Below are 21480 nucleotides of genomic sequence, written 5' to 3' on the forward strand. Positions count from 1 at the left end.
TATCTGTTGATACCTACTTTTGCATTCCAGTCCCCTATAATGAAAAGGACATCTTTTTTGTGTGTTAGTTCTAGGTCTTTTAGGTCTTCACAGAACTGTTCAGCTTCTTCAGCGTGCCTGGTTGGGGCACAGACTTGGATTACTGTGATATTGTTGAACGGTTTGTCTTGGGAACGAACAGACATCATTCTGTCGTTTTTGTGACTGCATCCAAGTACCGCATTTTGGACCCTCTTGTTGATTATGAGGGCTACTCCATTTCCTCTAAGGGATTCCTGCCCACAGTAGTAGATATAATGGTCCTCTGAGTTAAATTGACCTATTCCAGTCCATTTTAGTTCACTGATTCCTACAATGCGATGTTCACTCTCCTGTTTGATGTCATCTCCTCTTTGACCACTTACAATTTACCTTGACTCATGGACCTAACATTCCAGGTTCCTATGCAGTATTGTTCTTTACAGCATTGGACTTTACTTCCATCACCAGAGTAGGACATAATCAATGTGTTGTTCATATGAATGTCACTCAGTTTTTTATTTTTCAAATGTGAAATAACAATATATGTGATTTATTTGTATATATCAAATAAGTGTTTCATTTTTGCCTGTTTTTAGTATATATAGACTTGACTATACATATTATTTTTGCATTCAACCTCAAGTTTTTGAGACTTATCCATGGTATACTCATTGATTTTTCCCTGCTGTATAGTGCTTCACTATATAAATAATACTGCAGGAGGTCTCATTCGGTCCCACACGTCTTACAAATACTGCCTTCCCCAAATTTATATTTTCAGGTTGACCTTTCCTTTAAGTCACCGTCTCTACTTTTGATATAAGGATCTCAATTTAACAACCAAAAGATAATTCTTGATTTCCTACTCTCCCCTTTCCCAATCTGTTCCTTTTTCAGTGTTCCGTATCTCCTCATGACACCATTTACCCAGCTCTGCAAGAACCAAAATGGAGATGGAGACACATTTGGTTTTATTTTTTTCCCACCCAGATCTGTTTTGTATTATTATTTGCAGTAACATCAAACCATCCATTTACAAATTTTCTGGTCTGCAGTCAGCTGGAGACTCAGGTCTGATACCTGATGTCGGGAGGAAATGGCAACCCATTCCAGTATTCTTGCCTGGGAAATCCCATGGACAGAGGGGTCTGTCCATCTACAGTTTATGGAGTCACAAAAGAGTAAGACATAACTTTGCGACTGAATGACAACAGCAGCAATCGGTAGCATATATACGTCAATCCCAGTCTCCCAGTGCTCCCCTCCCCTTTCCTCCTTGGTATCTGTATATTCATTCTCTACATCTCTATTTCTGCTTTGCAAATAAGATCATCTGTACCATTTTCCTAGACTCCACATATGTGTTAATATACAGCATCTGTTTTTCTGACTTCACCGTGCATGACACTCTCTAGGTCCATCCATGTCTCTACTAATGACCCAGTTTTGTCCCTTTTTTATGGCTGATTTACCATTATATAAATGCACCACATCTTCTTTATCCTTTCCTTTGTTTACGGACATTTAGGTTGCTACCATGTCCTGGCTATTGTAGATATTGTTGCAGTGAACACTGGCGTACCTGTGTCTTGTTGAATTCTAGTTTTCTCTGTGTATATGCCCAGTAATAGGATTGCTGGTTCATGTGGTAGTTCTATTTTTAATTTAACCTCCATACTGTTTTCCGTCAATTTACACTCCCACTAAGAAGGTTCCCTTCTGTCCTTACCCTCTCCAGCATTGTTTGTAGATTTTTTGATGACTATTTAAACTAGTATGAGGTGATACCTCATTGAAGTTTTGATTTGCATTTCTCTAAAAATTAGCAGTGTAGAGCATCTTTTCATGTTTGTCGGCCATCAGTATGTCATCTTTGGAAAAATGTCAACTTAGGTCTTCCACCCATTTTTTTTTTTTTTTTCCTATATTGAGCTACATGAATTGCTTGTATATTTTAGAGATTAATCATTTGTCAGTTGCTTTGTTTGCAAATATTTTCTCCCATTCTAAGGGTTGTCTTTTTGTCTTATAGTTTCCTTTGCTGTGCAAAAGCTTTTAAGTGTAATTAGGTCCTATTTATTTTTGTTTTTATTTTCATTATGCTTAAGTGGGTCAAAAAAGATCTTGCTGTGATTTGTATTACAGTGTTCTGCCTATGGTTCCTTTAAGAGTTTTATAGTGTCTGGCCTTACATTCAGGTCTTTAATCCATTCAGAGTTTATTTCTGCCTGTGGTATTAGGGAATGTTCTAACACCATTCTTCATGTAGCTGTCGTTTTCCCAGCCACTGACCAGCAGGTAAGTCCTAAGAGGCAGTTTTTGATGTCTGACACTGACTTGCTGGATGGCAAATATCTTCTGTTAATTGGCACAACTCAGGTTTTTGCTTCACAGCCTCACACTGTCTACTCTGGCGCTTAACACACGCTCCTATGGTCAGTGTGGATGCCGCCGGCAAGTGTTCTGGGAAATGGGGGGTCTGTCTGTAATCAGGACGTGTAAGAGTGTGCTGAGATTGAGTATCTGGAACAGTGCTTTTTATTTTTCTGTAGTTTCTATTATGTTCTTATAGTCACCCCACTTTTGCCTCTAAGTGGTCATATATTCCCAAACAGCTTACTGTGTGCTATACAGAATGGATGTTCTATGTACAGTCAGGAATTTCCTTTTGGTTATTGAGTTTGACATAAATTCTCAATAGTGAAAAAAATAACCTTTAGAAAGAAAAAAGATGTTTTTTTTTTTTTTTTAGGATGTATCTAAATTAATCTTTTGCTTTTTCTAGTGATCATTTCCTACAAATAACACACAGTTACACATATTTTACAGTTAAATCTTCTTTTATTCTCTTGTGGAATGCTATGTTTAATGTTACAGTATGGTTGTCAAAGCTACTGAAATGTGACACATGTCCATGTCTAAATGCTGCAGGACAGTATAACTTTAAACAAAGTTATTTTACAGCTGAGGTCTGATGGTTTTTAAACCGATGCCTATGTGTATGGCCAGCCACAAACCTGGGGGATGTCTATTTCCTGTACATGTATATACAAATATATCCATACATATTTATATGCACACAGGCATGTATTAATTTATGTGTGAAATTTATAAAATTATATATATACACATACATGCATATCTATATACATATACCCACCCTTGCTAGTGAGCTCACTTTTCTAACACTAATCAGCTTCATGCCCAATTATTGCTGCCCAGTATAACTACATGATTTTAGTGCCAATACCAAGCACCTTTTCAGATGCAGGACAGGTATGCCTGTGCATATAGATATGTGTATTTATGTATGTTTGTGTATATAAAGGAATCATTTCTCCCTTTTATGCTTCAGTCATGCATTACTACAATAAACAGTCTTTTCACCATAGATTTTGAAATTCTAAACAGTGTAAAATCTACTTCTGGAAAACTGTATATGTTCATAGTTACAAAAAATATATTATATATATGATTGAAACCTATTGAGTACATATGTTCTCTGAATCTGGCTATATCCTAGCCCTTAGATAAATTAAAAAACACCCTCTTAACAGGATGTTATGATAGGCTTAAATAGAACATTACTTGTATTTAGAATAGTTGATAATATTTTAAAAGTTGACAAAATGATGTTAAAGATTTGAAAAACACTATGCCTCTGCATTAAATATATAAACGTTTCCAGCAAGGGCCTGGTTCAATTCATTCTAAGATTCTCATGTTCCAAGCGTAACCAATAATTGTAGTCTTTATCCTTAAAATTATGGCTCATTAAGGCTTTTATACAAAAAAAAAGCCCTAGTTTTAATCATTTATAAAAAACAAGTTCTATTTGAAAGAAAAAATGTACATGAACACTAAAGTACTCATGGATATTATCCTGTACAAAGTGTGACTATGTAAAGATAGGAGGCTCGTTCCCTGTAAGAACACCCATGGCGGCACATGTAAACCTGGTTTGGTTCCTCTGCTCTGCGCTATTCAGCGTGTAAAATTTAAACCATTTTTCACATTAACATTTAAATTTAATACAGTGCAAATGTTTGAGAATAACTTGTTCCCCCCAGTGAAACAAGGACCAGCGTTATGCTGAATATTCTTCAGATCTATTTACAAATTGAGCTAAAAGTTCACCATAAACTTTGAAATTTGCTGAATATCAGCAGATATGTTACTGAACTAGCAGCAACTGCATTTAAAATATTTGATAGTTATTTGAGAGAATGCATAAAATTTTCCAGGCTGTACTCTGAATCATATTGCTCTTGATCCCAAAGATCACTCAGGTTTTCAAGAATTGATCTCATACTTGTTTTTCCAGAAGTAGAGGTGTCAGCTTTTTCTGCTTTGCCATCCTTTAATTGGAAGAAAGATAAAATGGAAAATTTCAAAAATTTTATTTTTCTTTAAAATACCACACTTATTTCTAACACAGCACTTTTTCAACAGAGTTGAAAACAAACACTTCCAACTATGGGGAAGCTAATGATCTCGTAAGATAGCCTATTCTATTTTCCACTGCCCTAATAATTTACCATTTTATGCTTTTTATTTGAGAAGAATTTTAAGAACATTGCAAAGAACTCATTGTTAACTGTGTCACTTTGGGCTCTATCATTCTTCCTCCCTGTATATATATTACAAAATTAGATATACATTAGCCTTTCCCCAAACCAATTCAGAGTAAGTTGTAGATATTATTTATGTCCCTTTACCCCAAAAACAAGGACACTCTTTTATATAACCAGAGTACAGAGCACAATAATCAAGATCTCATATATTCAGATTTTGCTAGTAAGATGGTTTATGGCAACAGCTCTTGCTTCCCTGGAAGACCCCTTGAGCCCAGTTCTGCTCGCTGAAAGAAGTCACCCATAAGAATATTCTAATGAAATAAAAATACATTTGAAGGAATCCATGTTTCTTTGAGCCTTTTTTCTAGGTTACACAGATCTTGTTCTCTCTACCTTATCTTACATGACACGCTTAAGGAACCTTTCTCCATTCTGGCCACCTTTTGGGGACTAATTTGTTACTGTTGCAAATGCCACACCCAGACATAATATTCTAAATGTGGCTTAACATACAGAGGGAAATGACTTTCTCTAAAATTTGGACCTGATAACCCTGTTATGATAGCTGGCTTAATTGCATTATATAAAGCCATCTCTTACCATAATTTATACTGAGTATACAGTTGATTTTCTGAACCTACACAGGACTTTAAATCAACCCTATTCGTTTTACATTATTAAACTGACAGTATTTCCAGCTTGTGTATTCTTTGCTAATGATTATTTTCTATTAGTTCTGTCATCCACAATAGCAAAAATACCTATTATCTTCATACCTTTGTGGTAATATAGGCATTGTTATCCTGCCAAGACTGAAGATGCTCAAAGAAGTTAATTTGCTTCGAGTCACCAGTTAGTTAATAGGAGGCAGGGCAAGGAATGGAGAGTCAGGTCTAGCTGACTTGAGATAGTTCCTACCTGCTAAAGGACAGCTAAGGAAAGAAAACCCAGGGAGCACACTAGAGCCATCAATCAGAAAGTCAAAACTTCAAACATCCCCTAGTATCCGAGAGTTTTATCTGGACATCAAAAATGCCCTCAAAGGGTTATCTAGTTGATACTAAAGTGAACACCTTTGCTGCCCTTTTTAATATTTTTACCAAGTACTGCCAGGAAGTCTGAACACATATATTATAAATTATAAAAATTGTATAAAAGTTCTTTACCTTATCAAGAGTAAACAGATCAAGGAGTTGATCTGTCCCCATACTCTGCAAACTAGAATTCTCTTGGCTAATAACAGTATTTGCTATGTTCATCTTGAATTTCTGCAAACCCATTATTTTCTCTTCCAGTGTTCCTCTGGTTATCAATCGGTACACATTAACCACACGTTTCTGAATGAGAAAAAGAAGTTAAGCAACTGTAGTGTTCTTGCCTGGAGAATCCCAGGGACGGGGGAGCCTGGTGGGCTGCCGTCTATGGGGTCGCATAGAGTCGGACATGACTGAAGCGACTTAGCAACAGCAGCACAAATAAATGGATAAGCTTTGAGATTCACCAAATCAGAGGGATTTGTATGCTTGTTTTAGGTACTTGGGGGAAGGCAATGGCACCCCACTCCAGTACTCTTGCCTGGCAAATCCTATGGACAGAGGAGCCTGGTAGGCTGCAGTCCATGGGGTCGCTAGGAGTCGGACACGACTGAGCAACTTCACTTTCACTTTTCACTTTCATGCATTGGAGAAGGAAATGGCAACCCACTCCAGTGTTCTTGCCTGGAGAATCCCAGGGACGGGGGAGCCTGGTGAGCTGCTGTCTATGGGGTCGCACAGAGTCAGAGATGACTGAAGTGACTTAGCAGTTTAGGTACTTGACTACTACTGAATTAGGATTGCAGGTTTTTTAAAAATCTGTGCCCAAGACCTTAAAATGTTTGCAATCACAGAATATTAGGAATGGCTAGTATCCCAGGTTTTCTTGGCCCAAGCGCCTCATTTAATGTGTGAGAAAGTTGTGCAACAAAATCAAGTGACTTACCTAATGTCACAACACTTATTAACATAAAAATAGGAACTCAAACCAAGACTTTATCTTTTGGGGGAAGTATCATCCCCAGTGTGCAGTTAACACCAGTGAGTGCTGACTTTTACCTGCCCAATGCGGTGGGCCCGGTCCATGGCTTGTAGATCACGCATGGGATTCCAGTCATGCTCCACAAATACCACCGTATCAGCGCCTGTTAAGTTAAGCCCCAGGCCACCAACATGAGTTGTAAGTAAAAGAACATCTATGGATGGATCATTGTTAAACCTAAAAACATAGATATTAAAAAATAAAATTAGTACATTGCTTCCTAAAGTTCCAATAATAGACACTTAAAAGTTTAATAAATATTAAAAGCACAAATAAGAACATTGCTTTATAAATCCATGATACAGCCATGTCTGTGACCACTAGAGACTACTCTTCTTTTAAATATACATAACATCTTCAGTAGTAGAAAAAAGGTATTCTATAACATGTTAGAAATTTCATACCTAGCAATTAAGTCCAATTGCAAAATGTACTCGAGTAATTTTCAAAAATGGAACACTAAGACAAAACCCAAGTATGAACCTTTAACATATGGAGACAGAATAGTGTGGGAAAAGGTCAGATCAGTCAGGGAAGGCAGAAGATGGTTGGCAGAAGAAGGGTGGTAAGGGTTGCTAAAATCATACTAGTCCTAGAAGATACTGACAACATCTAGTAGCTTCTAGGAAAAAGAAAAACTAACATTATTACCAAGCTATTATTTATTACTGACTGAGACAAACACCGGGCTTTACTTTATATGCTTTATATTATTTGTTACAGTAACTCTATAAGGATATTACTATTTGAAAGAGACCCAGGCTGTGTGGATAATAAACATTAGTGCCCAGGAGAACACTGCTTTGATGGTGGAGTTTGGTTTTAAGTCCCTTCCTAGGTCTCTGTTTTGTGCCTTAAGATCTCTTAGGAATGTCTGTTAAAAATGCTTTGAAGTCAGCAGCCTGCATGACAGATCCTAGGAGCCTGCATTTTAAAAAGTGAACCACGGAGATTTCTAAAGCAGACCACATACAAGAAACACTGCACTCAGAGACTGCTTCCAAGCCCGGCCAGCTTCTGTCTTGTTCTCAGTGCAGATGGAGAGATGAGGATAAAGGTCATAGTGAAGCCACCTGTTTGCCACCTCTTACCCCAACCACCAAATACAGATGAAGGAGAAATAGTTACCTCTCTGTTTTGATGCCTTAAACTTCTTTCATGCCCATAAGGATGCTTTCCTAATAGAGTTCTTTCCCCCTAGCTAAACAAACTACTCAATTACATTTCTGCACTTCTGTATTTTAAAAAGGTAAAGATTTAGTTGGGTTGAATTATATAATAAAACACATTTTCAGATATTTAGTCAAAGTAGCTCGTGGGCAAACTTCTATGTAAGTAATAGTAATAGACTGACTATAACTTATTTATGAGTTTCAGAAGACACTTACCGTGAAACAATGGAGTGCCTCTGACCAGGAGGTATGCTACCATCCAATCTCAAGTAGGTGACAGAGGGTAAATGAGGTTTGAGAAGATCATGCTCCACTATATCCAGCATGCTTTTAAGTTGACAGAAGATCAGTATCCTGTGCTGGGCTACTACAGACTCTGTGCCACTCTCAGAAGTACTGCCATTTCCCAAACCACAGTCCAACAGCAACTTGAAGAAAGAATCACTTGTTATATACAGGTGTCCCATAAAAGTAGGCAATCAATCTCACTGAAATAAATGCTTCTCTTTGTGGTGAGAAAAGGTTAGCTTACCTGTGACCTGAAAAACAGGTTAGCATTCTGGGCTATCGTTGTATAATATTTTCTACTCTAGCCTATGTGAAATCAACACTCTTCATCCATTAATTATTCTCAATAAAACTTAAGCCAGAAAAGCTATAAAACCTAAAACAATAACTGAAGTCCAGATTTTAAAACAGGTTTTTCTTTAAGGGTAGATAAACTAAAAGCTGAGTTTTGCAATAAGGAGCTCACAGTCTGTGATATGATGTACTTACTACAAGTGATATGAGCAAAATGGCAGAGTAAGCAGTTTCTAGAAAAATACATTCAAATGGTCCACAAGACCATACATTATAATCAGTGATAATCACAGTGACAAAAAGAGAAATCTTGAAAACACCAAGGGAAAAGTGACTCCCACCACCCCTGCACTGCATGATTTGTGGGATCTTAAGTTTCCTGGTCAGGGATCAAACCCAGGCCCTGGCAGTGAAAGTGCCGAGTCCTAACCACTGGACCACCAGGGAATACCCAGGAGTGACTTCATGTGAAAGGGATTCTCAATGAGATTAACACCTGTTTTCTCATCAGAAGCCATGGAGGTCATCATTATCAAGAAAGTGAAAAGAATCTATAGAATTGGAGAAAGTATTTGCAAATTATATATCTGATAAAGGCTTAACATCTAGAATGTAAACTCCTAAAACTCAACCAAAAGAAACAGTCCAATGAAAAAAATAGTTGAAAGACTTCAACAGGTATTTCTCCAAAGAAGATATGTCTTAATAAGCACATGAAAAAAAAAAACCATTATTAGTTATTAGGGAAAACTAATCAAATCAACAATGTGACACCATCTCCTACCTACAGTGATGGTTAAATTAGAAAAAGGAAAATCTTGGGGAGGATATAGAGGAGTCAGAACCCTGGCACATGGCTTGCAATGTAAACGTTACAGCCACTGTGGAAAGGTTTGGTAGTTCCTTCAAAAATTAACCACAGAATAACTATGTAATCCAGCAGTTTCACTCTCATATCTATACCTAAAAGAACTCAAACAGATACTTGTAATGTTCACTGCAGCATTATTCACAATAGCCAGAGGTGGAAGCAACCCAAGTGTCCATCCACACACGACTGGAGAAACGAAACGTGGCTTGCTGCGCTGTGCTTAGTGTGTCTGACTCTGTGAGCCCATGGGCCCTGGCCTCCAGGCTCTTCTGTCCAGGGGGTTCTCTAGGCAAGAGGACTGGACTGGGTTGCTATGCCCTCCTCCAGGGGACCGTCGTGAACCAGAGATGGCACCCTGGTCTCCTGCACTGCAGGTGGATTCTTGACCATCTGAGCCACCAGGGAGGCCCAGAACGTGGTGGTGGTGGTTGTAACAGCAACAATAGAGGAATATTACTTGGCCATAAAAATGAAGTGCTGATGTATGCTGTGACGTGAAGGAAACCTGGAAATAAGTAAAACTAGCTAACCACCAAAGAAAAACATGTGATCCCATGAAATATTTAGAACAGATATATTCATACAGACAAAGTAGATGAGAGGTTCCCAGGGTTATAGAAAGGAAAGTGGGAAGTTACTCCTGAATGGGTAGAGTTTCAGGCCTTCCCTGGCAGCCAGATGGTTAAGACTTCTCACTCCCTATGCAGGGGGCACGGGTTCAATCTAAGATCCTGTGTGCTGCATGGTGCAGCCAAAAATAAATAAACATAGGTACAGAGTTTCTATCTGGATGATGGGAAAATTCTGGAATAGTGGTGATGGGTACATAACACTGAATGTAATTAATGCCACAGAATTCTACATTTCAAAAACAGTTAAAGTGGCATTTGTTATACTTTACCACAATTTTTAAAAAAGCTGTATCAAAAATTTAACAAACCGAATTTTTGAAAATGGTAAACGCATCAGTAATCTTTTAGAAAAGCAAATTTACCTACTGTTACTGATCAGGAATGTACAACACACATCTAACACTTAAAAGACGTACTTACTTGTTTCAAAGCTGAGAGTTTAGGGGCATGCTGAATATCATGGAGAGAAGAATTCTGAGCTGCAAGTTTTTCAGTAGTACTCTTGAACTCCGGATGCTGAGGTGTTAAGACTAATGCTGGATGGTTGCACAGTTTACGTAAGTACTGTAATGCCTTTAAGAGAGGAAAAAGTATATACAAGTCTCCTTCACGTGACACAAATATTTGTATCTTGGTGTCTTTTCCTGTGCTACTGCATCTGTCTAGAATGCCTTTCTTACGACTCCTATTCATTCTTGAAGAACCAGTTCAAATATCTTATCTGTGATGTCTTCATCTGTACTTCTTGTGCAATTTGTGTTTACTTCTGTGAGAGAATTTATAACATGTAAATTGTACAGTGATGTCTGTCTACCCCACTAGACCAATGACCTTCTCATGACAGAAAGTCTTATTAGCTCCTATAGCTAACCCTTTTGAACTGAAAGTGCCTTATAATGTTGCTAGATGATTCTAGAATTAGACATCATTTCCTAAAGGAAGGTTCGTCAAACATTAGTGGGTATGAAAACTTCATACGACCCTTTTAAATCTGCAAAATCTCTCCCCTCTACACAGTATTTTGAGTCAACAGGTCTGGTGGTGGGAAAGGGAAGGTGGAACTGTGTAGTTGTGTTTGAGAATCAGGTCTTATTTCCTCTGACTCAGCCATACCCTTGTCTTTTGTCATTTACTTGGCCTGTGATTTGGGTCTCACTTTTGGCACACAGATTTGCATCAGTAAGCTCCATTGCTGGGCACTATGATAAAACTGGGAGAGGTATGAGCTTTCAAAATCACCTTTTCCCGTTTCTATCTTTAAATATGCTGTAGTATTTAAATATGCTGTAGTATTTTAGTATCTTCATATCTTGGTGACAAGGCGGGGTTGGGAGATATTCTACAGTGGAATATTTCAAAAGGGAAAAAAAAATGAGTTGACGCTTTCTCTTTTTTCTCATTCATCATCTGTCTCAGGACTTCTGTACTGTATGTAATATCTCTGCCTGGAATCATTTCCTCCCACCAATCTACATGCCTCAACCTTCATTCAGATCTTTGCTCAAATGTCACCTCCTCAGTACATCCCTGATCACCCTGTTGAAAAACTACAACCTACCCTGACTCCTATACTGTATAAGCCGATAGTTGATTTTCTTTTACATGATACATGTTTTTTATTATATTTTTCACGCCTAGGATCTTGTTCACTGCTTTAATTAACCCCTGAGGTTAGAAAAATTACTGCCTTGTGGTAGGTATTCAAATATTTTTTGAATAGGAAACAAAAATTCTCTATTTTAAAACTCTTCATGTAATAACTGTAATATTGCAGTTTTCACTTTAATTTTAATATTAAATTGCCTATTACTAATTACGAACATGAAAATTAATTAATTTGGCTTTTTTACCTATTTTCAAGAATGTATACACAAAATTGAAAAAATTAGATAAACCCATATTTCAATGTTTCATATAAACATTGCTGTACTGAAGAGCATTCTTTAACATTTAAAAAGTGGGCTATAATATGTACCTGGAATACATGACCTGTAGCTTTAAGCTTTGGTTTTTCGGTTTCTTCAGAAAGTGCAGCTGAAGAAACTGTTTCATCAACATCGCACTTGGCACGAGACTTAGCAAAATCCTCATAGAGCTGAACCTGTAAATTCCCCCACAAAAACAGTAAGCATATTTTTTTCAATTGTTCAAAACATGACTAGAAAAGGCCAGTAGCAATGTAAATCAGCCCTCATCAAAGAAAATGAATTACGCAACCTACTTGAATATAGATGATCCACTGCAGCGTGGTAGATTCCTTTTAAATTACATTTAGAAAACAAGTTTAACACATTGTTCAGCTGCTAAAATATTTTTTTAAAAAGTCAAATAATCCTAAATTCAATTTTTCCACTCTATTTATAAGTTACCGATAAAAGAGAACCTGAACCCTTACAAATAAATGAGGAAATTTTCCTTGAGTGATGTTACATGGTCAAGACCCTAACAGGTATGTTTCAAAAGACCAAGTTTTAAAAAAGACACTAACCGCAGAACCCACACCAAGTTTAAAGTACTTCCTTATGAGTCAGGGTTCCTGCCTTGTATATGTTAAAACAATGAGAAAGGGAAGAAATCTACAGTGCTGAAGAACAGAAGTCAGAGAATAAAAACCTGTAGGTGCAAACAAACCCAGATGTCACTTCCCTCTGCAGCTCCCTTCCTCCAAACTACTTAAATGTGTTTTATGCTGATGTTATAATACCACTATAATATCTCAGGTTTTTTCATATGGCACCTTTTCTTTATCATACTTAAAGTCATCTCATTACCTCTAAAATTTTTCCTTCAAGAAATATTAATCCACCAAGAAATGATGTAGTTGATATCATGGAGCTCTTGCCATTTAAATTAGTGTTTTGTCCACAAAACTGAAGTTGGAGAGATAAATACTAAAAGGTTAACTGTATATACTGGAGGGGAAAGAAGCTATTTTGCAGATACGTCTGTGTATCTTTTATTCATTTAAACCATACTAAATCATAGAAAGTGAAGTGAAGTCGCTCAGTCGTGTCCGACTCTTTGTGACCCCATGGACCGTAGCCTACTACGCTCCTCCGTCCATGGGATTTTCCAGGCTAGAGTACTGGAGTGGGTTGCCATTTCCTTCTCCAGAAGGAAAGTGAAGAGGAACTAAAAAGCCTCTTGATGAAAGTGAAAGAGGAGAGTGAAAAAGTTGGCTTAAAGCTCAACATTCAGAAAACTAAGATCATGGCATCTGGTCCCATCACTTCATGGCAAATAGATGGGGAAACAGTGAGAGACTTTATTTTTGGGGCTCCAAAATCACTGCAGATGGTGACTGCAGCCATGAAATTAAAAGATGCTTACTCCTTGGAAGGAAAGTTATGACCAACCTAGATAGCATATTAAAAAGCAGAGATATTAGTTAACAAAGGTCCATCTAGTCAAGGCTATGGTTTTTCCAGTGGTCATGTATGGATGTGAGAGTTGGACTGTGAAGAAAGCTGAGCGCCGAAGAATTGATGCTTTTGAACTGTGGTGTTGGAGAAGACTCTTGAGTCTTCTTGAGTCCAAGACTCTTGGACTGCAAGGAGATCCAACCAGTCCATTCTAAAGGAGATCAGTCCTGGGTGTTCACTGGAAGGACTGATGCTAAAGCTGAAACTCCAATACTTTGGCCTCCTCATGTGAAGAGTTGACTCATTGGAAAAGACGCTGATGCTGGGAGGGATTAGGGGCAGGAGGAGAAGGGGACAACAGAGGATGATGGCTGGATGGCATCATTGACTTGATGGACGTGAGTCTGAGTGAACTCCGGGAGATGGTGATGGACAGGGAAGCCTGGCGTGCTGCGATTCATGGGGTCGCAAAGAGTTGGACGCGACTGAGCGACTGAACTGAACTGAAATCATCTGATACTGAAACAGACTGATGCTTACTAACCTAGAACACAACGTAAACATTCAAAGAGAAGATTCTGTTTATAGGCCATATTTTACTAAGACAAGAGATAGCTTCCCCTTACAAAAATACCACACACACACAAATACTACACAAGGAAAGGCATACCATAAATGCCTTTGACAATGGTCTCTATGTACAAAGTTAGAACTGGGCAGATGCCAATACTTCTCTTGAAAATTTACTGGCAATACTTTAGAAGAGATGAGGTCCCACTTCCCAACTCAGCCCTGATGTGTACACCTATAACGCTGCTGTAAGGAAAAGACATCACAGGCAGACTTCTGGCCCTAAAAAACACTGGCTTGCTTCTTTATCACTTGCTTACTTCTTACTGTATCATTTTAACGTTCCAACTTTTTCAATTAACTTGAGACGTATAACAAAGCAATTATGACAGTAGACTTTGTATTAATGCTGTGTTGAAAATGCACAAACCCAAATGTGTACTTGTATACCCAAACAGATTCATTTAGGTTTTACATCTGTTTGAAACAGAATATTCCTGAAGTCTAAGGAAGTAGAAGCTAGATTAGAGCAATAAAACCAAAGGCTACATCCCTTTACTCACTACTTTTGTGACTTATTCAAAGCATTCTAGTAATAAACAGCATCAACAACCACAATTGCCAGATTCCTAACCTGGAGAGGACTGAGAGTGCAGTAATAGTCTTGAATAATTTTGGGTGGCAGATCCTGTAAAACATCTTCTTTCATTCTTCTCAAAAGAAATGGCAGGACCTGGCGGTGCAGTGCATCCATTGCAAGAACACCTGTTAGTAATTATTAACAGAATTAGTTTTATTCTATTTATTATTAATTTCTCTAATAATAAAATTAAATGACTTCCCCCAAATTAGATATAAATTAGATTCACTTGCATAGAATATACAATGGTATCTCCTTTTCCTACCTGCTTCTTGTTCTCGACTGGAGCTTCGAGCATCCCTACTTGCTAATATAGGTTTACCATACCGAGCAGCAAACTGGCGTTCAGTCCCCAAAAATCCTGGCATGAGGAAATCAAATAATGACCACAGCTCCAAAACGTTGTTCTGAATATAAGAAAGGAACACCAGTTATCTTGTGTGCTAGGATTATTTCCTTAAACTTAAAAATGGAACAATAATGAAAGCCCACTGTAATGACATAGATGAGAGAGATTATCACTGTATTTCTGGATATGAGTCTATATTTTACTGTGTAAAATTTGGAGAAAATACTCTATCCTATTTACAGGAACTTTCAAGTCTTTTCCACCACAATAAGCCTTGGTCCACAGTATTTAAATCTTTTTGGTCGGTTCTATCAAGTAGTAAATAGAGCAGAAAGATGAATACGTTTCTGGTTTTTTTGAGACTAAGATTAACAGCAAGATTTAAGAAATCTGGCCATCACCATCATTTATTCAAAGCAGGAAAACCTAGAAGAGTTTGGTTATAGGTCATGTCTACCCAGTATTTATGGGTCATGAGAAAAGGTAAAGGTTTTTTCCAATTCTACTTGGGAGTTTCACAAAACAAAAACCAAAAAAAAAATAACACCCCCCCACACTTTTCCATTTTGGATGCTTTCCCAGTATGTGTGGATCCTAAGGTACCGTCCTATCTGTTTACCCCTTCCAGAAGCCCTTCTCACCCTGCTTAAGCTCTGGCTCACCGTGGTGGGTTGCCTTCCTGCAGTGAAACCCTTCTAACTGCACTTGGGCTTTGCCTCCTGACTCATGGGCTGCTGCTACTAAGTCGCTTCAGTCGTGTCCGACTCTGTGCAACCCCATAGATGGCAGCCCACCAGGCTCTGCCGTCCCTGGGATTCTCCAGGCAAGAACACTGGAGTGGGCTGCCATTTCCTTCTCCAATGCATGAAAGTGAAAAGTGAAAGTGAAGTCACTCAGTCGTGTCTGACTCTTTGCGACCCCATGGACTGCAGCCTTCCAGGCTCCTCCGTCCATGGGATTTTCCAGGCAAGAGTACTGGAGTGGGGTGCCATCGCCTTCTCCGGACTCATGGGCTACTACAGCCTAAAATCACATTTTAAATATGAGATTTAAAACCGGGTTTGCTCAGATACTGCTACATACCAAATGAACCATTATAAAAGCAAGATAATTACTGGAAATTATTCCAAAAACTAAAAAAAAAACCTCTTCTTTAATTCACTGTCAAATGCCAAGTAAAGAAAAGGTAAATAATTACCTGGATTGGTGTTCCAGAAAGAATAATCCTATAATTAGCAGTCAGTTGTTTTACTGCTTTTGACAATTTTGTTTTTCCGTTTTTGATGACATGGCCTTCATCAAGAATACAGTAGTTAAACTTAATATTTCTAAGGAAAAATAAACAAAAAATGTTAGCATCTTTTACTACATGTCAGGAACAATATGAAGAGTCTTTGAGGCAGAAAGATACAATTCTCTCTGAATTTGACACTGTTTTCCTTTAAAAAACTTTAACTCTTACCTAAAGAAATCTATGTCATTTCTCACAACATCATAGGAAGCCACTACGAGATTGTGCCTTTTGACCTGGTGCTGTAACCTGCATTTAAAAATAAGCAAGGTTAGAAAATGGGAACCTGCAGAGTTTGTAATACACTTGCAAAGTGGAAAGCACAGATGCCACTGTAGAAAGTGATTTCAATCTGCCTACCAAACCCAATATTCCTTTCTGCTTACTCTACATCCATGACCCTGCTACCTGAAGGCCATTCTCCTTATAACTTGGTCGTGTGGCCCTAACTCAGCTGATTGAAAAGAGGTGAGTACCCGACTCACGACGTGAAGGTCATTTTATTTGCCAAAACCTCTTCCTTGGAGGCACTATTCCTTCAGCATTCCATGTTGTGCCGGGGGCTGAGCACGAGCCATCAGTCACATGGCCCCATAATCACCAAAGAGGTGAAGCATTTTAATCAGATCAAGCCATTCACAATATTTTATTCCCCAATCATGGAGGCTGGCTTGGGGACATGACGCAATCAAGGCCGGCCAGTCTCAGAGACTATCTCTCTTCATTACAGTTGCCAAGCTAGGAGAATGTAGGCCTAAGACTGCCCATGACCTTTTATCTATACCAATAGTAGACAAAAGTCCAGTAGAGACCAACAGAACAAGCTATGCATGGGGAAGAACAGTAATTTAGATGTACCTGAAGCAAGAATTCACCCCAAGATGCTCAGTTTAATTAATGAATTTCCTGTTTGCTTAAGCTAGTCTCAGTTGAATTTCTACCACTTATAAATGGATGAATTCCTTTACAGTAAATTCTTTAAGAGTACAAGCTCTTGAGCTGCCTGTGTTCAAATCTTCATTTAATTACAGCTAGTGAGCTTCTATTTAATTAGCTGAGTGATCTTCTTCCCAGGCCCCATGTCTTAAAACTCCTTATCTGCAAGTTGGGAACAATAATAGTACCCATACCTCATAAGGTAATTAAGAGAATACATGGTATTACATAAATGTAAATAAAACTGCTTAGAATATCTAATGCCTGACCAGTAAGTGCTCAGTATATGTTAGCTATTAATTCACAGAAGGGCAGCAAATCTACGGACTAATCAGTAATCTGTGACTATCCAAGCTTTAAAAGACAAACTGGAAGTAATGATACACCACTCTTCAACACCTGTATTTAGGAACAGAGATGTATTAATAGAACTATAGTGTTCTATGGGATCAGGGCAGCTAGAGCAAGCCACTGTGCACCAAAAGCACTTTTGGGGAGAGGGAAGAAGGAAGAGGTAGCTCTTAGGGAAAGTGCATAAAAAATGAAGAAATAACAGAAGCTCCTAGGAGATGCTATGATCACAAGACTTTAGGAAAGGCACCAAGAACGGTTTTGGTTCTTGATAGTTTCCTAGCTCCAAAACCTTAGAGCCTAACTGATTGTTGACAGTGGTTAATGTCCTTACACTGTGTATTTATTTTATGATTTATTTGGCTATGCCATGTTTTAGCTGTGTTTTTTAATTACAGCACATGGGATCTAGTTCACCAACCAGAGACTGAACCCAGGCCCCCTGCACTGGGAGCACAGAGTTTTAGCTACTGGACCATCAGGGAAGTCCCGAAACTCCTTAAATTTTGATGAGTCTCACTGATTCTATTTTTAATACATTCATTTACCTTTCTTAAATAAGTTAAAGTAAGTTTCTATGTCTGATGGCCAAAAAAACTAACTAGAATTCATTTTTAATAAATTTTATTCTTCCAAACTACTTAAAAGCAAAGATTAAACATTTTCTGGTTGTACAGTTCTTACCTTATTCTTTCAGTAGGAGGTCCAGTGTAATGCAGTGGATTGAGATATTCTCTGGAGCAAAATTTACCTACTTCATCCACCCAATGACCTGTTAATGTTGGTGGACAAACCACCAAGGAAGGAAGTGGCATACATTCTGCCAATTTTGATCTTGCATATTCCTGGGCCCTTTACAACAGCAAAACACAATGAATTAACCAGCTTGTTTATATTGCTCAGCGTCTCAAAGCCTTGTGTTAACATAACATTTAAAATCACCTGTGACAGTGATCTCCTGCTAGAATACAGATGGACTGTAAAGTCTTCCCTAAACCCATGTCATCACACAGAATTCCATGAAGCTTATACTTATTAAGAAATGCTAACCAGTTCACACCATCCTGAAACGTTGGGAGAAAGAGAAAAATGGTAAATGTGAACAGATCATAAAAATATTTTTCTGTAAAGAACATGTTTACAAAGACCAAAGGCAGGGAGAAATAAATGGATACAAGACACCAAACACAAGAATTTTAATTATTAAATCAATCTTTAAATTCTTCAAGGTATATTTAAAAGGAATAATCAGTATTTGTAAGATTAAGTATAAAACTTTACCTGTTGATATTTTCTGAGTTCAGCATTGATTGGTACTGGAATCTTGTAATTTTCTAACTTTTTCCCATCTAACAATTGCTCCAAAAAGTGTCTTTCCTTGGCTTTCAATTGGATTAATTCTTCTGACATATTTGGAGGGTCCGGAATGCCTGCCTAAAATTATTTTTTAAGTGTATTAAAATGATTTGCTACACGCACACACACACGCACTCACATATATATGCAAAGAAAAACCAATTCAAAAATAGTATCATTTTAGTGACTGGAAGACAAATATTTAAGACTTTGGTATTAAAAGTACTATATGATGAGATTATTAAATAAGCACATCTAAGCTATTTTAAGAACACAGCTACAACTTATTTTTCCCATACCATGTGTTACTTGATAATGGCAAAATTGTATTGTTTAAGTGGAATGCTGTTAATATAGAGCCTCTTTAGTGTTGATGGTTGCCCAGGGTATTGGTTCTAAAAATGTGGTCTGCAGACCGCTCAGGATTTCTAAGACCTTTTCACAGGGTTACTGACTGCAGCTATTTCATAACAAAGGATAAGACATTGTTTGCTTTTTCCACTGTGTTGACTTTTGCTCTGATGCACAAAAGTAATGGTGGGCAAGACTGCTTTTGCCTCAGAAAGAATCAAGGCGGTGAGACTGCTTTTGCCTCAGAAAGAATCAAGGCGGTGACACCAAGTATGTGAGCAGTCACTATTACTTGCTGCCACGCACCAGCCTTTTTTTAACACAAGCTGGTTTCACTTAAGAAAGTCACTGAAGCAGTAAAAATAATTTTATTAAACCTCAACCTTTGAATGGCACATCTTTTTTTAACATTCTGTGCAACAAAATATGAAGTATTCCATAAAGCATTTCTGCTGTATACCATGCATACTGAAATACAAAATATTTAGGAAAAGCACTTGTAAGATTTCTTAAAATTGTGAGTTGACCTAGCTGTTTTTCACAGAACAAGTTTACTTGAATGGACTGACAAACTATGGTTATTCTGACTTGAGTATCTGGCAGATTATTTTCTTTAAAAAAAATTTGGTCACTTCAAGGAAAATGAGTGGCACAACTGTTGTCAGTGATAAAATGCAAGCTGTCAAAATCAACTTAGCACTGCAGGTGCTTCCCAATATTTAAAAATTTTCTGTTGGTGATACTAATGAGTCTTTTTTGTTACTATATGCTGATATGAATCAACCTTTAAAAGACTTACATAACTCAGTGAGCCAGTGTTCTCCAGATGACCAATGCATGTTACAAAGCGTGTATCTGTAAAAGGTCTATTCAAAAGTCTAATGGATTTATTCTTTAAATGAATTAATAAATCTTTTTCCACTTTTCACTTTTAATTTCTACTACAGAAACTATAAACAAAAATTCTTTGGGGTCTTTAATATTTAAGAGTGTAAAGAGGTACACAGACCAAAAAGTTTGAGAACTACTGCCCTATGATTAAGAAATTAGTTCCCCAACCAGGGATCGAACCTGTCCCCTCTGCAGTGAAAGCTCGGACCACCAGGGAATTCCCTCAAAAGGGTTTAGAATTAACAACTTAATCAAGATAGAAACTAACATTTTAACACATTCAATATCCTAATGATAACTATCAAAACAAGGCCTTTCTGCACAGTGCTTTACATGGAAGTAACAAATCTTCAGACATTTATCCTCATGGACCTTTTAATAAATAACAACCAGATATAAGGCCGTACTTCCCGGGCGGCACTATGGGTAAAGAACCTGCCTGCCAGTGCAGGAGAAATGAGAGATGCAAGTTTGATCCCGGGTTGGGAAGATCCCCTGGAATAAGAAATGGCAACCCACTCCAGTATTCTTGCCTGGAGAATCCCATGGACAGGGAAGCCTGGCGGGCTACAGTCCATAGGACCACAAAGAGTTGGACACGACTGAAGTGACTCAGCATAAGGCCATACAATGAGGTACATTCCCTAACAATGATGAGGATTCATAAATACTGTACAGTGCCAGGGACTCTTCCATTGATACCTTCCTCCCTCCAAGTCCTATAAAAGCAGCAAGAGTTCCTAACAGTGCCAGGGATAAAAGCTTCTATCCAACCCACCGCTTGATAGTCCCAGAATCCTTGAAAGAAAAGTACATGATTCTTCTTATGAAAATATAACAGTGAATCAAGATAAAGTGGAATAGCAATTAACCTGCATGACATTCTTGTTTCTACTGCTGTGTCTTCAAATTCACAGCATCTAATCTGTCATTAATCCTATCCAGTGTGTTTTTACTTGTAATTGTATCTTTCAACTCAAGAAGTTCAATGTGGGTTGTTCTTATTTCTTCCATTTCACTCTTTATTACACTCATGCTTTCCCTCTACCTTCTTGAACATATGGAGCATATTTTAATGACCTTGTATACTAATTCTATTATCTGGGTCATTTCAGGGTCAGCTTCTATTGACTGACTTTTCTCCTGGGTAACTTCTTTTTTCTTCCTCTGGCCACACCACATGGCTAGTGGGATCTCAGTTTCCCACCTAGGGATTGAACCCTGGTCATGGCACTGAAAGCCTAGAATCCTAACCACTAGGCCACTAGGGAATTCCTTCTGGTTAATTTTTTGATGTGTGCTAAATATCCTAAGTTTTATGCTGTTAGGTGCTGAACTCTTGGGGGTTAAATATTTTAGTTTTTTTAATTTTTTCTGGGATGTAGTTAAATATCTGAAACCAATCCAATCCTTTAAGGCTTGCTTTTTTTAGGCTTTGCTAATGTGGGTTCA

At 37.9% G+C, this 21480-nt stretch overlaps 1 protein-coding gene across 1 annotated transcript in view; it reads right to left on the reverse strand.

Annotated features, from left to right (window-relative positions):
* Positions 1 to 3802: 3802 nt before the first annotated feature.
* BTAF1 (B-TFIID TATA-box binding protein associated factor 1) overlaps positions 3803 to 21480 on the reverse strand; it is an 87020-nt gene continuing 69342 nt past the window's right edge. The window contains exons 26-38 of the mRNA XM_005905292.2: positions 18712 to 18864; positions 18373 to 18494; positions 18115 to 18282; positions 16315 to 16392; positions 16051 to 16180; positions 14769 to 14910; positions 14498 to 14628; positions 11907 to 12032; positions 10352 to 10504; positions 8063 to 8274; positions 6692 to 6851; positions 5765 to 5935; positions 3803 to 4379 (exon numbers count right to left, since the gene is read on the reverse strand). Of these exons, the coding sequence (XP_005905354.1) occupies positions 4236 to 4379; positions 5765 to 5935; positions 6692 to 6851; positions 8063 to 8274; positions 10352 to 10504; positions 11907 to 12032; positions 14498 to 14628; positions 14769 to 14910; positions 16051 to 16180; positions 16315 to 16392; positions 18115 to 18282; positions 18373 to 18494; positions 18712 to 18864 (1890 nt within the window). The 3' untranslated portion in view covers positions 3803 to 4235. The remainder of the gene's footprint in view (positions 4380 to 5764; positions 5936 to 6691; positions 6852 to 8062; positions 8275 to 10351; positions 10505 to 11906; positions 12033 to 14497; positions 14629 to 14768; positions 14911 to 16050; positions 16181 to 16314; positions 16393 to 18114; positions 18283 to 18372; positions 18495 to 18711; positions 18865 to 21480) is intronic.

The sequence above is a fragment of the Bos mutus genome, chromosome 26 (assembly GCF_027580195.1).
Source record: "Bos mutus isolate GX-2022 chromosome 26, NWIPB_WYAK_1.1, whole genome shotgun sequence".
Lineage (NCBI taxonomy): Eukaryota > Metazoa > Chordata > Mammalia > Artiodactyla > Bovidae > Bos > Bos mutus.